Below are 16,968 nucleotides of genomic sequence, written 5' to 3'. Positions count from 1 at the left end.
AGCTCACACAGCTCCCTTCAATACTTAACTGAAAGCAAACTAGAACCAAAAATCTATTTGCAGTTTCTTTCATCTTGCACACTGGTTTTACCCACCCAACTCCTTTTTGCAACAGGATTAGCTGCGGCCGCTGCTGGGGTGTATCCCAGACACTACTGTGTAATCCAAAACACAGGCTGTAGGGTAATGGCACTAATACCAGAAAGTGGTATCAGTCTTCTAATAAATGAATTAGCCCTTGCTCAGAACTGCCAGTCATTGTTGCTAATGAATGAGAGCTGGCTCTGGTTTTCACCTGAAGAGCTCATAATGTGAAACAAAACCAAGCCCAACTTTTTTTGCTTCATGTAACTACCACGCAGTCCTACACAAACGTGCTCCATGCCAGGCCTGTGGTCAAAAAGTGACCTGAGAAGAGATTCCAGCATGCATGCCTGTGTATCTTTACAGGGACAACGGGAAGAGGAGAGGATAAGGAAAGATCCATTCAAGTATTACCTCTCGGATGTATTCCTCCTGCTCTTCTTTGAGGGTGAGTTCAATGAAGATCTGCTGCAACTTCTCATTACAGTAGTTGATAATGAATTGCTCAAAGCTGTTGTCCTGCCAGATAAAACATGTTTGCACTTGCTGTTGTGTAAACACCCTGGAACTCAGCTGGAGTAAGTTACTGCAGTAGCTGCAAGTCAACAAGCTGCTTTATTAACTACTTCTTCCAGTTTTGTGATGTGATGGTTGGAGTAATGTTTTATTGAGACTAGTTTGGAAATTTTAGACCAAATGCTCCCCTGAGGCTTTCTGCATTGGGAGGGACAAAACCTCTGTAGGTTGTATTCGTGATGCCTCTGTATCGATTCCTTGGGACAAGTCATAAGGGCGCCTGTGGTGTCAGGGAATAAACAACAAAAGTTTTGCCTGCACTAATCTGTCCCCACATGTAAAATGTGGTCTCCTGAAGGTTCTGATAAATGAAATTATGACAGTAGCATTACCTCTTTTCCACTCAGTAGCCAACAAAGTATCCTATTTCACTACAGATCGAGGCCCAAACTGCTATTCTGGTTACAGCTGAGCCTGGGTTAAGAGATTATTGGCTCCAGAGGTCAATCTCCCTGCCAACAAACTGTTCATGTAATTGCCCCCTGAAATTATGGGAATTAAAAGAAATTTATCAACCAAAAATCCTCTAAAAGGCTAATTCATATAAAACTGGGTTAGGGAGCAAGCATGCGTGTGACCCTTTGCAGAAGGGCCCGGGGAGCGGAGCAGACCCCAGAAGGAGGGGTGGGCAGCAGGACGGCTGGTCAGTGGCTGCAGCCACCGCGGCCTCCTCCATCGCAGCTGCAGGAGCCGGGCTGCGGCAGCACAGCAGCACGCTTCCAGGGGGACACGTGTCGGCATCAGAAATGATGGCCGCAGCAAGCCCCTAAATACCACAGGTAAAGCCCTCGCACGCTCGAGTCAACTGAAGTTTTACTGCTAACATCACCAGGGCCAGGACTGCAGCATAAAAGCTCTGGTTCAGCACTTCGTCTCCATTATCTTAAATGAGTGCAGTTTGGAGGCCACGTGCCCATCCTGAGGACCGGTTTAAAATGCCCCTTTCATAGAAAAAGGGAAGAGCAGCCTCACTGGTTTTTTCCAGTGCTTGAAAGAGTCATTAATATTGTAAGAATTCCTTACATGCATCTGCAGAAACAACTGCAATCAAAAGGAATTTTGGATATCTGCTGCTGGTCTTCTCTTCTCGGCTTCGGGGTTCCCCCCTAGCCCCGCACCTTTTTTTCCTCTCCTTTCTTAGTTACCAGTCATCGAGAACACTTTGGTTATTTAGGAAGCCTGAAAATTTGCAGAATAAACCACTACGCCTTTTCACGCTATCAAATAAGTCTGCTATACAATATCTGTGAAGCTCAAGTTATGGTGATAGAATTTTTATGACTAAGGGCAACTGCAATCATTTAAATGTTTAAATTAAGGATCTGGTTGCTAAACGAGATTAAGAACACACAAGCAGATTAGAAAATACTGAGGTAGCACAGATTACTTCTATCATTTTAGTTTTAGGTAAAGCAAAATCATAGCTGATCACCAAACTTTCTCAGCCACATTAAACTTTGCCCCTCACACCAACCGCAATTATCAATCAGAGATTGCAAAACTTGCATAGCTCTAGATGAGAAAGTTAAAATTTGGCATGCATCAAAATCAGCACTGCAAACAAGTCATACTTACTGCATTCTGTTGCAAAAAGAAATTACATAAACTGCAGTCAGTACTTGTACTACTTCCATAACAACACAGAATATATCTATTAGCATTTATTTAGCATACCAAGTAGATCACTCTTTTTATCAGACTCATATTTGTATGTCACTGAAAATATGAAGTACTACATAAATGTTATGTATTACTTCTTTGTAGATGAGTATCTTTAGGTACCATCCAAACATTATCAAATAAACCAAGGGATTGAGGCACATCAGAGTGTAACACAGAACAGCATTGTTGCATTGCCATGACTCTAAACCACCACGTATCTTTTGTCTCAAAAAGCGATATATATAACCTTAGGTAGACAAATCTCAGTAAAGGGAGAGGAGAATGGGGAAGGGAAGAGAGAGTACTAGAGGAATAATGAGTGAAAGTTTACTTGACACACTCAGATAAGGCCATCACTTCAGATATATTGAGTTTGAAGTAAAAGGACCCCAGCTGACACATCACCTTGACAAAGAGGAAGGGTAAAACACACACTGGATCCTCCTGCCAGGCACATGCCACCCAACGCAGAAAGATTGTTTCTCCAAAAGACCATGTTGTTATGATTACAAGGACTGCCAGACTTTTTGTTCACATATTATGCGCAGTCTTCGTCTTCAAAAGAAGATGGAAACTGAACCGCAAATCCAGCTAAACCATCTAACTAAAAGGTCATTAACAATATATTAAAGTAATTGCTAGATGCTTTCCTGATTTGCTCTGTATCCGTGATATTTATGGTTTGCCAAAGAAAGGCAAACCAAAATCCACAGAGTTCTTCACAAATCACTCACTTTAAGCTATGAAATTCTATTTGACATTGCCAAGCCACTGAAAATTGCTATCCCAGGAAAAAAAGTCATTGAAGAGCAGTAGCGATTTTGTTCTTTATGTGCGATACAGAGCAAAAGGCTAACAGTTAATTACAGTGAAGAAAATGAGGAAAAATGTTTGGAATTACTAAAATTCTCAAAACACTTAACTCTGAACAGATCAGAAGACATTCGGTAAATTAAATACACTTCAGAAAGAGGCATTTCCTTTTACAGGTTTTAAGAAACACTGTATGAAAAAAACAATTAGAGTATTTATCTCTGGGCAAATCTAAGTAAGGCAGCAGAGATTGTGAATTTATTCTCCTTTTTGTATATCTATAATTTTTAATTATGTGAGGGCTTCACAAAGCATAGATGAATGTTCACAATTGAACTGTCCCCCAATATTTTAATGAAGGCTCCTAGAAATTAACATGACAGAACTGGAAGGGATCTAAAGGACTTCTGACGTTTTTTTGTATAAGGCAATAGAGAATGATTAATGTCAGTGACAGCATATCACTAAATCCATCCAGGAGAAATGCGCTGAAGGACCCAGCCATCAGAGACTGTACTTGCTCCTTACGCTGACCATTTGCATTAAGCGACAGAAAGGGTTTTGACCAACACAGAAGCAGCATGGTTGGACCCAAAATTTCATAAAGACTTAGTAAATTCAAATATTCTTAGGAAAATTTAGGAAAAAGAATATTTAAGACCAGCACTTCTCAAAGTGTCAGCTTCTCTTCCAGGCTGTAATTCTGCTACTTTAATGTTGAAAGCACCACTTCAATCCCTGCATTTTTACAGCAGCATTTCAAACCATGCCTTTGAAATCACTGTGGAATACAAAATATAACCTTTGGGGAGGAAAAAACCACTCGGTCTCTCAAATGAAATTAAAGGTGCTGGGAAACAGAATGTCACCTCAAATAGACTTAAAGTCATGTCAAATTTATAGCTACAGATCAACCAACCACCCTCGGCTTATCCTCTCAATCTTTTATCAGGTGCAACAATAAATTTAGACAAGTAGAAAAATTCACTGACAAAAATCAAAGTCTACTTCACCATGTTTTTCACTTCATAAATAATGGTATCGTGCTCATACAGCTTTATTCTTTATCAACCTTCAAACTACTGGGCATCAGGGTGGCATTTCATGAATAGCAAGTTTTTGAACTCTAAAAAAATTCTGCTCCATGCAAAAATATAATGCTTATATACGCAAGCAGATCACGATGTTGTACTTGCTCAGGTTGTTAGAGTCAACCATGAAAAGATAAAAAGTTCTAGTTTTGAACCACTGCTGTTACAGGAATTACATACAGGTGCTTGAAAGTCTAAGGAAATATTTTTTTGTTCCTTAATGTTTTACCTCATTTTTTCTTTAGAAGATTCCAGTCGTGTATCATGCAATCATCTGAAGAAAAATGTATGGATGTTCCTGACCTTATATATTGTTATACCACTAAAATACCAATAGCAAACAGACAAAATAAAAATATTTTTGTCAAAAAAAAAAAAAAAAAAGTCTAAAAGTCTCTTATTGGTTTCAGGCAGAAATGTCTCTCTCCATATGCTGATGCTGAGTGTAATTTCCTGCATTAGATTTACAAACACAAAATATCTAAACCAGGGCGTTTTCCTACGAAAAGCAGCTACCTTCTAACCTTCTCTTGCCGTAGAGAATTCAAATTCACTTTTGAGTACCCAGATTCCAGTCATTTCCAGTGACTCTGAGGCAACTAAGATACCTACTTAAAACTGAAAACTGCATACTTTTCCATACTAGTAGGTAGGAATAAATTCTTATCTTTCACCTACCTAATGAAGTCCTAGTTTAAGTGTTCCATTTTCTTCTGTCCTCTCCGCTTTCACTGTTTTCCCCAAATCAAGCATATGAAGTTGATCCATATCATCAGTATCACACCTATTCAAGGTGTTTCTCAATACTTCATCTTCCTTCTTACTCTTTCATCACACCAGTTCTTGTTGAGAGCCAGTTAAAAAAATCTACATATTGCTTAGTCTACAACCACATTGACAAAAAGATGTTCAGCAACACCTTTTCAAATACCTTACATGAACACATACAAATAAAAAATACATGATAAGTATTTAAAGGAAAAGAATACTTTAAAACAAACCCTATACATTTCAAGTCATGAGACTGTCTGTTGAAATCAGAAGAACCAATGCCATTAAAATGAACTTTTTGATCTATGTAGAGGATGGAAAGACATACAGAGACTGGTGCTTTTGCTCTAACACATATAGCCCCAGGAAGTAACTTTTTTCAACATCAACACAGCTCCAGGCATTGGAAGTCTCTGACCTCCTCCTAACATCAGCAGGTGATCCCAGGTAGTTCCATCAGGCCCCTAGACTACTACTGAGGCTCCTAGAGAAAAAACTAGATGGCAAAAGTAATGATGATAAAAGACCAACATACTCGCTTCACTGAGATGAATGGAGGAATGAATGGTGAAACCAACCAGCAAATTTAATTTATATCCTACTGTGGTGTCTGGGGATAGGGATTTTTATGTATGACCGCAGAAGCATATGAGTTTATGAGATGAAACTAAGAAACATAAATATTAGAAAATTATAATCAGCAAAATGGGGAAAGTGCATTTAAAGAAAATAAAAGACATTATTTTTATCTTAGACAGCAATGAGCTACATATGACCAGTTATAAATTTTTTTTTTAATTTTTTGCAGTTAGTGAAGATGTTATCAATATTTATCCCTTGTCTGTTTACATATACAAAAATTCAAGTAATCAAACTTAATTGAAAAATATCTCATGTAAACTAGAGTAAGCTCTGTGCTTCCGTGTAAGTATCTCTATAGGCAAAGAACCAGAGAAGCATACTGTTTAACTATAAATATTCCATGTATATGTAATCAAACCATGTTTCAGTGTACCTAATGGAAGCAAGAAAGATATATGCCAAAGCTTCAGGGATTATCCATTTTCCATATTTGCATAGCACAACCAACTTCAGTCCTTATTGATGCTACTGGCACTGGTAGAGAGAACCAGGCACTCTGAAATCCATCTTGCTGTGGTGTCTGGACACACGGGTCTAAATCAGATTTGGAGTTAAAAGGGCAAGAAACTACAGTGAATCCAGTGCACACAATGCATGTGTGATCCATGAGGAAACCCAGGTACAATCACTTCAACAAACTCAACCTGATAAATTACAGTCCTGGAACAACAGGAATTACAAATAGGCAAGAACCTACTATATAATCATATCCATTCCTCTATCAAGTTGGAATAGCTGCTGTAGGGCAAAATGTTATTCTCACAACCTGAAGCAGAGCATTTGTGTATATTTGCTCCAGCATTTCAAATATTTCCTCTGTTGAAAACAGCCAGCCTATGGGATTTACTTCATAACCCTGTGTTTTACAAAATAAGCCTCTCTAAATACTTAAATTATTATGTGATTAATTAAATGGTGATTAACTTCCTGGGATGCACCTCTGCTTCTGAGCATTCCAACACTTAAGGAAATTACTGCTTTAACAGTATTTTACAATCTCCATAGCACCTAGGGGTCCAACCAAGGGTCCTTCTCTGTAAAGCTCCCCTCTGTCCTAGCACTTTCCCGCAGATGTAGTTGAACAATTATAGATTAAAAAAATTTAGTTGTCCTCTTTCACACTAGACTGGGCTTTGCCTTGTGCAATCAGATTTAATAGAGGGCCAGGTACACGCATTTTGGCACTGTCGCTTGCCAGTATATGATATGCTGATGGGCATCCAAAAAGGGTTGAACAATTTTGAAAAGGAAATCTGTTGCAAGGTAGAGTGCCTAGAAGAAGCAGCTGGAAATTACAGTCTGGAGATTAAGGCAACTACAAAACAACAGATATCCATGGTTGAGGTAGAACCAAATTCAAGACATGAAGAAAGGGTCCCCAGAGCCTAAAAGAATGGAGGAAAAAAAAAAAAAAAGATGAAGATAAAAGAAGATCTTGATAAGCCAATTTTCTCTGTATGCTTTTTTTTTCTCTAATAAGTCATCATTCTAGCAAACAACTAGACCCTTCTCCAGTAAAATCATCCTTGAGGGGGAAAGCGGGGGGAAGTCTCTGGGCCAGCAGCAATCTCTCAGAGCTCAGCATGTTCTGCAACTGTAATTTCCCTCATATAATGAACAGAATAGAAAAAGGCAAAGCAACTATTCAGCAACTGGACCAAGCTGTCATATAGATTTATGGTAAAAGTGGAAATACCTCCCCAATTTTTTCATGCTTTAAAACATCTCAGAACGGTATTTTCATTGTTTACCTCCTCCTTATTTCGTTATCTCCCTCTAAAAACAGGTAATTACCACAACTATGAACATGTTAATATAACGAAACTGCATTCTTCATGTTTCTGACAGATTCCCTCAATAAAGATATTGGCATTTTATCAATGTCCAGATCACAGTTTACGTAGTACACGCAATATGACCAAGCTTCCTTCCATCACCAGAAGGGACTTCTACACACAAGAAACAAGCTAATTGCCATAAATAAACAGAAGCACTATCAAAATGCATCACAGACTGTGAGAAATGGACCTAGTTTTACTGCTGGGTGGCTGGTTTGGCTCTTTTGTTGGTGGTATTTTTATTTACTGCTGGTTTTTATGCAGAATATGATGGATGCTGCCGTGTCTTTGCATGTTCTTGTGTACCTGGAGCAAAAGGAGTTGGTCAGATGCTGTCCCCAAAGACAAGGCATTTATACCACATCAGGTCAACCCTCAGCAGATGTCTGAGGGCCAAATGGAAACAGTCCCTCTCTTTCTGCAGCCTTTACTTTTGCAGCTCTATACCCGGCAGATCCCCACTTCTCATCAGGCTAAAATACGTGGAACAAACCGCTCCGCCAAGTGATTGAGCAGAAAGCATTCACACTCTCAAACTGTCTTCTTACAGCCTGGCAAATTTCAAGCATAAGCGTTGTTTGGCAGCCTTAACTTTCATAAAACTGCACTCCAAATCATTAGCTTCGTCATATGGTCCAGCTACATAGCGGCACCTGAAGATTCAGAATAAAGCCTTTAAGCCAACTAGCACAGACAGACATTTTTATCTCTGAAGGCTAGGCGGGATGAAATATTCACACTTCCTCCATGACGTTCATTTTTACATACCCTAGTCCTCATCTACCCAGGAGATGTACACAACATAAAATTACAACGTCCAGTCTTCTGCTCATCTCTGTTGAAACCTGCCAGGCCCTCAGTCATTTGCCTTCTACAGCCTTCACTTCTTTTTCATAAACCCCACCCCTTCCACAACACTACCCCAGCATTTTGCAGAGATACAGAAACTGCTTCTGCCCAAAAATACAGAATCAAACATGGAATAAAACGGGACCAGCCCTAAGCCCACCTGAAGAAGTCTGCAATCAAGCTGGTTCTGAAATTCCCCGTGCCACCAACCATCATCCCTACCCCATCTCAAATCACAGTCTAGCCTGCAGACTGACTATGCATGCAGCCGCTCAAAAATGTGGATAAACATACTTGGAGCATTTGCTGTCAGGCTTCAATCCATTGCTCAAGCAACGTTACACAACCAACCTGGTCCTGTAGCCTCCATTTGCACGCTAAACCTAGTCCCTAAATCCTTGCCCATAGACAGTTCACACAGAGACACCCAAAATTTCAGCATTTCGCTTTCAAACATTCAGTCCCAGCATAGAGCTTGCCACAAAGGGTATGGCAGGATTAAAAAATAAACACAGCTTTATAGCACCTATTTTGTGGATTGTTTAGCCAAGCTTGCTGTTGATATCTGCCAAACCCACAGAGGCTGAGGATTATTGATAGATTTACATTCCCTAATCTGAATTTTTGGACAGCCAAGTCCTTAAATCTGCTTTCTTGGATAGCTTTTGGGTTTGTCTGAAAAGTGGGGCTTGTGCTTGATAAAAATACCAGCGGAAACCAAATCCCAAAGACTATATGCCAGCATTATCAATATCAGTATCTTTCCTTTGTTAAGTTTCAAGAAACCTCCAGTTACTTTGTAACTTAGCTTCAGTTTAAATTACAGAAAACTGTAGAAATTACAGTGGACAGTAAATAAAGTAATCTTTCAAAAATAGATGAAAAAATCTTGTTTATATAAGCTTCAATTTGCATATAAGAGAACAAGACTGCTATTGTCATCAGAAGGTGAAGTGTAGGATCTTTCAGAATGGTAAATCTGGATTTCTTTACTCTTCTTACAGGAGGAATTGTAAAATGATCTAAGGAATAAGGCCCAAGAAATATTGTCTGCCCTGCCCATTATGAAACAAAACAAAACCCTCAAAAATCTGTAGCAAACTAGTGTTTTTGCAGTGGAAGCACACTATTCTATAATATATTCCAGTAACTTTTAAGCGAGAATCTCAGGACAAAACAGGCAAACTAGAATATCATTAGTTTATTCTTTCAGTGATCCTGATGGTTAAGTGTAATACTAAAGGGGGAAAAAAATTAATATAATCACCCTTCAGTAAACACATATCCTGCTACTTATTTCAATGGTATTAAGCTTCATGTGTAAATGTTTAGCATGTATATAGAAAACTCCTCCTACACCTTCTACGTTTTTTGATACATTCTGTCTCCGAGGTGGAAGGACACTTTAGGTCAAAGAACATGTGCTACTGATAAACCTACCTGCTTCCTCAGTAGAAACATGATTAAAGTAGGCCTTATTACCTTCAGCATATCAAATAGCTTACAAGTTTTAAATGCACACATTTACAGATGAAGAAGTCTTTCAAATACATTTTTGCCAAAAAACATTCTTTGTAGAGATGATGTTAGTTCTAACCTTCAAGAACAGACATGAAAATCAAAATCTGACTTAAGAATTAGGTTCAGAAGGGAACTGCACATTTTTAGTCAGAGGTTTTAAGTAATTTATAATTCAATGGATATAGTTACTGCCATTAGCTACAGCTCAGCTAATGTTTCAAATGTTTAGCCATTGTGTTTACAAATGTACCACATGGCAAAACACTCCAAATTCCACTATACTTTTTATGCTATAAATCTTATGACATTATTGAATTTTCCTTGAGTTACAGTATTGTACAGTGTTAACATTCCATTCATTTATTGATTGTTTTAATATCATTAACTTTAAACAAGGCATTTTCTGCGGTTACTTAAATTCTCAACAATAACTGGTTTTTGTAAGCATTTTCTCAAAATCTTTAATAACTTTTGTGAGATTCGATCATTTGTTACAAAACTCAACATAAAAATATTTGGTAGGCATCCTCCTCGACCTTACTATATGACATTCATTCAAGCAACCACAAGACAAGTTATGCTTTGCCTATACAGTGCTCATTACAGAATTATTTTACTCAATTTAAGGATTATGACATAATATCATCTTTTGTTCCAACTAGAGCTGCATAGAAAATTAATTTTGTTTTGCCTTGAAAGAATATCTTCACTTTTGATTCAATTGAGAATAAGTCAGCAGTTTCTGATTACAAAATTAACCTAACTGGAAACAGAGGGATGGCTAAGTGGGCGGTACTGGAAATACAGCTGATTCAGGATCTTCTAATGGATTCTTTTTCTATCATTCACCCTTTGAATTGCAGTACTGCCATGTAGTCCCAATACCAGTAACTGTACTAGTTACCTCTAGAAACCTAAACCAATTAAGTTTCTTTTTCAAACATCTTTAAATTAGAATATGGTATAGTACAAGCCATGTATGTTTCTGGCATACTACCTGACTCCCATTCTGAATGTTTAGAAATAATTCCATTATTTCTGTGATGCTGAACCAAGCTGTTTGGCTAGTCCTCTCACCACAGGTCTTAGATCATGAAAGGAAGAGTCACGTCTTGTATGAATGTACTGATGAATTTGATCCTCAAGTCACAAGGCAAACCTTTCCCACCTTTTCCAGTAGAATCAATACTCAGCATTTAAAGAAGTGAACAATAACTACCTATATTATTTTAAAACGTTTGAATTCGTATGAACTGGGAAAGCTACACTGTAATTCACTATAAAAGGTAAGTGGAAATAGCCTTGTTTTTTCATTTTTCTTCTGCAAAACTACATCTCCTGCACTCAACTACTTATTAGGACCTTCTAAGATGTTGGAACTCCTACCAAAAAAAAAGAAAATTACATGCAAGAAGCAACCTTGTCTCTGGAACACCATCCCACAAACACAATTACTCAGTTGGCTGGTGTGTTAGTGCAAGCTTCTGTCTCCTACCTCACCCTACGTGTTTATCCTTAATTAAACATAAAAGAAAGAGCTAGTGAAAACAAGAGTCCTGCCTGAAGATGCCAGCAGTACCATTCCAGTGTCCAGCTTTCTAAAGGTATGCCAAGGACCAGCTCCAAAGAGATCTGGCACCCAGATCTCCATTCAGCCACCTGACCGCTTGCAACATATTTTCATAAATATGCTCTTATGTTTAATGCAAACAATACAACCTAGCTTAGTAAACCCTTGAAGCAAGCATCAGCTTTGTTTTTCCTCTTCATAGAGGTATTTTGATTTGCACATACTTTGATGTCAAGCTTCTGAAATAAAACTTACACCACCCTCCCATGTATAATTACTCTTTTCTGGATTATTCCCATCTTCTACACAGTTTAAACACAGTCCCTGGATTCTCAAGAAGGATGTAGGGAAGTGAGTACGGATTGCATGTTTTCTACTGATTTTTCTCCCCAGTTGAGTTTCTAGTTTAAACACTATATAGATTCCAAGCAAGATCTATAAATCTCTTAAAATAAACTGTCAGAATAAGATTATGAAAACTCCCTCTTCCTGGTGTTCTCTAACCCAATTAAAAACTCCTCATTGATTGTTTTTCTTTCATAATACCACCGGTCTAAAAATACTACCACAAACAAACAGCAGTGAGCCACAGATCATTAGCTAGGAATCGGTACAGAATATTTATCTAAGTGAATTGACACAAAGTGGAATATCATTCTTTGTTTAATTTTGACAGGGAAAAAAAAGTATAGTTTTTGTTGTGTTTTTTAAAGGACACAAAGCTTATTCAAAGAAATCCGCAAAATGCCTCAGGGCAGAAATGACACTGCTAGAGTTTCTCTTATGCTCAGAATGCACATCACAACAAAATATATTTAGTTTATGCATCATAAATATTTATTTACCTATGGCGTAAAAACAGAAGTTGGCTTTCATAAATTTTTGTTTCAATTGCGAGACATGCTAAGACATCTCTCTTTGGCTTACTTCTCTAGTAGTTTTTTTGTCAGGAATGACACACTTGATTGAAATTACATGTATTCCAATTACAAATTCATGAACTACTCTATTAAGCTTCAATAACAGCTCTCATGTTAAATGTTTACCATTATAAAGGTCTTACCTCAAAAATTTCAAAGCCATAGATGTCCAGCACCCCCATTACCTTCTTTCTCACTTTTGTTTGTGCCTTAAAAAAAAAAAATTAAACATTGAGTCAGTCATCTGTATATTTTATACTTGGGAATGAAGAAAACTAATGTATCTCATACGGAGGCTGTTAAATTTTGTAAACTAAAATGTTAAGTATGGTTTCCCAAAACACACTGACTATTTTCATAAGCTTAAAAACAGAGCAGACGGCAATTTGTTGAGCTGTGATACAGTTATTCACCTGTACTGTGTGTAACAGTGTACAACCAGGAAAACCTGAAATTGGCAAATACAGTTTTACTGTCCACTTTAATTTAAAAGATTACTATTGATTTTTTTACAGGCACAAAACAACAATACCTTAATGCTCTCATTGATTCTGGTAACAAGCCAAGAGAACAGTCGACTGTATAAATTCTTAGCCAGAGCATCACGGGCGTAATAAGCCTAAACAGAAGAAAGAAGAAGAACGTTACAAATGCTGGGCTAATCCCAAACTTTATATGTTACTGGCGTATCTTAAAGGTGCTATGAACAGAGTGAGAACGGCTCAGGCAGCAGTGCCTCTGCCTAAGCAGGCATCAGAGGCAGACCAGGGGTGCGCGGACACTTTGGCAGCATTGGCAGCTCGCTGGTGCGCTCCTCTGCCTTCCCGGCTGCAGGCTGGCTGGAACAGCAGCTACAATCAGGGCACTTTGTCTCCCTCCCTGCTCATGTGGATATCCTCTAAAGACTCACCCCCCCGTCCTAATCCTAAGCAAAGGGACTTGAGCAGCTACAGTTAGGGAAACAACATCCCTGCTAGCCTGAGCTGATGAGACACTGGCTCTGCAGCACTACAGAAAGATAAATTCACACTGGCAGCAAAAGTTTTTCAGCAGCCTAGGGCGTACAACTCACATGAAATCACACCAGTTGCTCTAAAGAAAAACAGTCTGCCACAATACTTTCAACATGCGTTTTGTGCAGAACCGTTTCATTTTTTCATTCTCTGCGACATTTTCCTATGCCTCATCTTTTTGAGGTAATTTACACATAAAAACAAAACATCCAGTATATGTGAACACTTAGAAACTGCTGAAGAAAAAACACACTTATGCTAGTGATATGTTTTATTCAGTACAGCCTATTAGTTGTACTTTTTATTTGGGCAGTTATGGTTTAGTCGCGTAGAATAAATTGCCATTTAAAATGATTCTTTCCTTTAAAATCAGGACCTCTTTTTACCTGAGCCACATTTAGTGTTGTTGAAACTTTCTCTTGCTTGGCTTCAACCGTCCGGAAGCTGAAAGCTCTTTCCAATACAGACTGGTCTATACCCGTCAACTCGCAGATTTCCTTGAGTTCTAGCATAAAAAAGGAGAGTGTAAATATAATGACTCCTTTCACATAATTGCTTTTTCCTCCTCAAAACTATCAGCTTAAGTAGTTCAGTATTTTCCTCAAACAGGTTTTCTTCAACAGAAGTGCCCCCCATCCACACTCTGTCCTCCCTACCCTGCCAAACAAAGTTTTTAAAAACACGCACACAGCATGAGGAAACAGAGTTACTCGTTCTGAAAGCACTTTCTATCTGGTTATTTTTGTGAAGAAACTTTTTATTTATCACAGACTACTTTTCATGATGAAAAACTTTCTAATGAAAATAAATAAACTTTCAAAATGTATCAAACATAACCAAATGCATCTGACATTACAGGCAGAGATACCCTACTACAAAAGAACAAAAAGCCTCCGCTGCAGAATAAGCAGTTACAGAAATGCATAGCACCATTTAACATTTCAGAAGAAAGTGTTAATAAAGTGGAAAAAAAGAAAATAATCATTTTTGGAATTTCAAACAGAGCGAATGAAATTGCACAGAATTCAACTCATTTGCCTGCGGGTGAGTTCTGGAAACAATCTAATTTAATTAATCTGTAAGGATATTGCATGTCTACAGAAACTACAAAATTAATAATGACTTCAGACAAATTAGTGTTTTTCATCCCACCACTAATCTCATCTTACCATTTTTATCTTTGATTTTACTTTCATCTAGGCCATTCACGCGAGATTCAGGCTTAAATTCAATATTTCCCAATTTCAGAACGGCTGCCACCACTTCAAAAACAGACTGTGTTTCGTGATCCATAAAACCAACAATCTGCATTGCATTCTGGAAAGGGGACAGATAAAATTATGAGATAAAAGAATCTACATTTAAACAGATCATACCTGCAAACTTCACCATTTAGCTGTATTAGCATAAATTCAAAATGTTTTGTGAACACTTTTGCTACAAAAAGAACATGATATAATCACTATGCTTGGATAAGATTTTTTAATATGAAAGACAGGTTAAAGAAGCTCTGGTAATCAACCTGGCATGTCAGTCCAGTCCACTTCTAGGATTCATTCAGTTTATGGGTTTCTAAAATGCAGTATGATTTTTTTAGCCACTTAATTTAGTTTATAACCCAACCCAATTTTTCACAGTCAAATGAACAGGTACTGCTGTCTTCTCAGTCCACTTTGTTGCTCTAAAAGCCAGTAACTTTTAGAATCTAAATTTGCATACATTGGGTAACAGGGTCCTGTATTCTTCTTGTCCCTGAGTACAATCAAGCAAAAACATCACGATAAATCATCTTGAGAGCCATCCTAGCCCTGTTTTTCTTTTGACTTGATCAGCATCACCTGGTTCATGAAGCCCAGTCACTGCCATCATAAACAACTACCCAATATAACCTTTTCCATGATCTGATCAAAGGGTCTGGGCTTTTTTTTTCTTCCGTCTTTTTTCTTCTTCTTTTTTTTTTAAAATCTTTTTTGTATTCCTACTAGAATACTCCAGAAACTTGGTTCTTTGTATTTTCTAGTTGTAGATAAGCTTCCCTGTGCAAACACACTATACCCTTGCATGAAGAGTGCTAACACTCAGAAAAGATGGCCCTCCCAGCCCAGCCCAGAGCTAACAGCCAGACCGAGGGCCCAAGAACTCTGCATTAGAGTTGAGCCCTTTCAGGTTTACAGCCAACCTCTGTTACTTCTTACCCTAACTGTTCTGAAGTTTGCAGCATCATCCACTCCGTTCACTTTGGCAGAATCAAGGCCCAGATAGTTGTATCTGCTGAAGTCCTGCTCCAGTTTGAGTTTGCCTAATAAACCAAATAAAAATATCATTAGTAACAGCATTCTTGTTAGTAGCTCTTTTATCCCAGAACCAGTATTGTCAAGAACTGTTGTTATTAGTAGGATTAAGTTTTCTTCAAGGATCTTTTAATCACAAGCCTTCTGAATAAGAATAGGCTTTCTTCTTTGTTTATAATACATTGCAAAGCCAATTCTGACTCAGATATCTCGGTAATACCAAGCCATATATTTACTTCAGGTATTACTATTGCCACTATCACCAATAATTTGAAAAATGAATCAATATCACATTTCCCACAAAAGATGATGTGTGTGGAACAGCACATTAAATATAAAGACAACTCTTATCTGAAAATGGCACAAGGGCAACACTTACAGAGGAAGTCTTCTGATGCACCAGACAGTATCTGATAGAAAATGTGAAAGTTTCTTTCACCTCTTGGCTGCTTAACAACACGAGACTTCTCTAGCAGATCTAAAACAAACAAAATCTCACAGGTCAGGGAAAGATTGTTGGAGCAAAAGCCTTTAATATGAACATAATCCCCCCACTGTTTTCTACTTCATGGCTTTCTATCAGCAGCAGCAATTTAGAAGGTGATAAATGGTAGGCACAAACCTTATCACAGTGTATCACATTAGTACATATTTCTCAAGTTTGAGCAAGCTGTAAGCCCAGTACACTCCTAAATGCTGCAGTCTATGAGCTGCAAAGAAAACTCAGGTCAGGGAGGCAACATGCTCAAAAAGATGTCAACCGATTTACAGTACCAACACAAAATTAAGATCTGGTGAGAATGATTGTATGGGTGAAGGTTTGAAAAGAACTGAAATGTTAACAGGCTAAGCTCATGAAAGATGGGTAAATGAAAGGGGGAAGCCAAATAAAGAAAGAATTTAAACTGAATAATCATGTAGCACTTTGTGATCCTCAGATGCATCAGGCCATGAAATAATTCCCAATGGGACTGACAGAAGCTCCATCATAAGACACTTAAAGTGAAATGGAAAAGCAGCACTTTGAAATGCATCACTGCACTGATTGAGTAGTTTGACAAGAAGATCGCTTCACCCACCGCCGTTAGTGACGGACACGTTTCTAAGCCTTACCAATAAAAGTAGGAATCCAGGCAGACAGCAGAAGTGGACTGACTTGTAACACATTGCAAACACTTTAGACTACTTCATATTTATCACGGAGGTGACAATACAAAGGTTGTTCAGCCTGTACTGCACTGAAAGGCTGTGGTCCCCAGTGCACTGGGAGAAGGATGCGGTAAGACAACTTCTAGGCAGGTATCGGTGTAACTCGCTGTTTTTGTAC

At 38.2% G+C, this 16,968-nt stretch overlaps 1 protein-coding gene across 2 annotated transcripts in view; it reads right to left on the bottom strand.

The window, feature by feature from the left end:
• Positions 1-16,968, bottom strand: part of MYO1B (myosin IB) — a 96,066-nt gene that overhangs the window by 27,880 nt on the left and 51,218 nt on the right. For both annotated transcript variants that reach the window (XM_010563964.1, XM_010563973.1), the window contains exons 7-13: positions 16,021-16,119; positions 15,546-15,649; positions 14,520-14,667; positions 13,737-13,855; positions 12,870-12,956; positions 12,481-12,546; positions 499-603 (exon numbers count right to left, since the gene is read on the bottom strand). In XM_010563964.1, coding sequence (XP_010562266.1) covers positions 499-603; positions 12,481-12,546; positions 12,870-12,956; positions 13,737-13,855; positions 14,520-14,667; positions 15,546-15,649; positions 16,021-16,119 — 728 coding nt within the window. The remainder of the gene's footprint in view (positions 1-498; positions 604-12,480; positions 12,547-12,869; positions 12,957-13,736; positions 13,856-14,519; positions 14,668-15,545; positions 15,650-16,020; positions 16,120-16,968) is intronic.

This window comes from Haliaeetus leucocephalus, unplaced genomic scaffold (assembly GCF_000737465.1).
Source record: "Haliaeetus leucocephalus isolate CR32 unplaced genomic scaffold, Haliaeetus_leucocephalus-4.0 Scaffold1, whole genome shotgun sequence".
Lineage (NCBI taxonomy): Eukaryota > Metazoa > Chordata > Aves > Accipitriformes > Accipitridae > Haliaeetus > Haliaeetus leucocephalus.
Note: the sequence above shows the minus strand (reverse complement) of the source record. Positions and strands in the feature narration are given on the sequence as shown.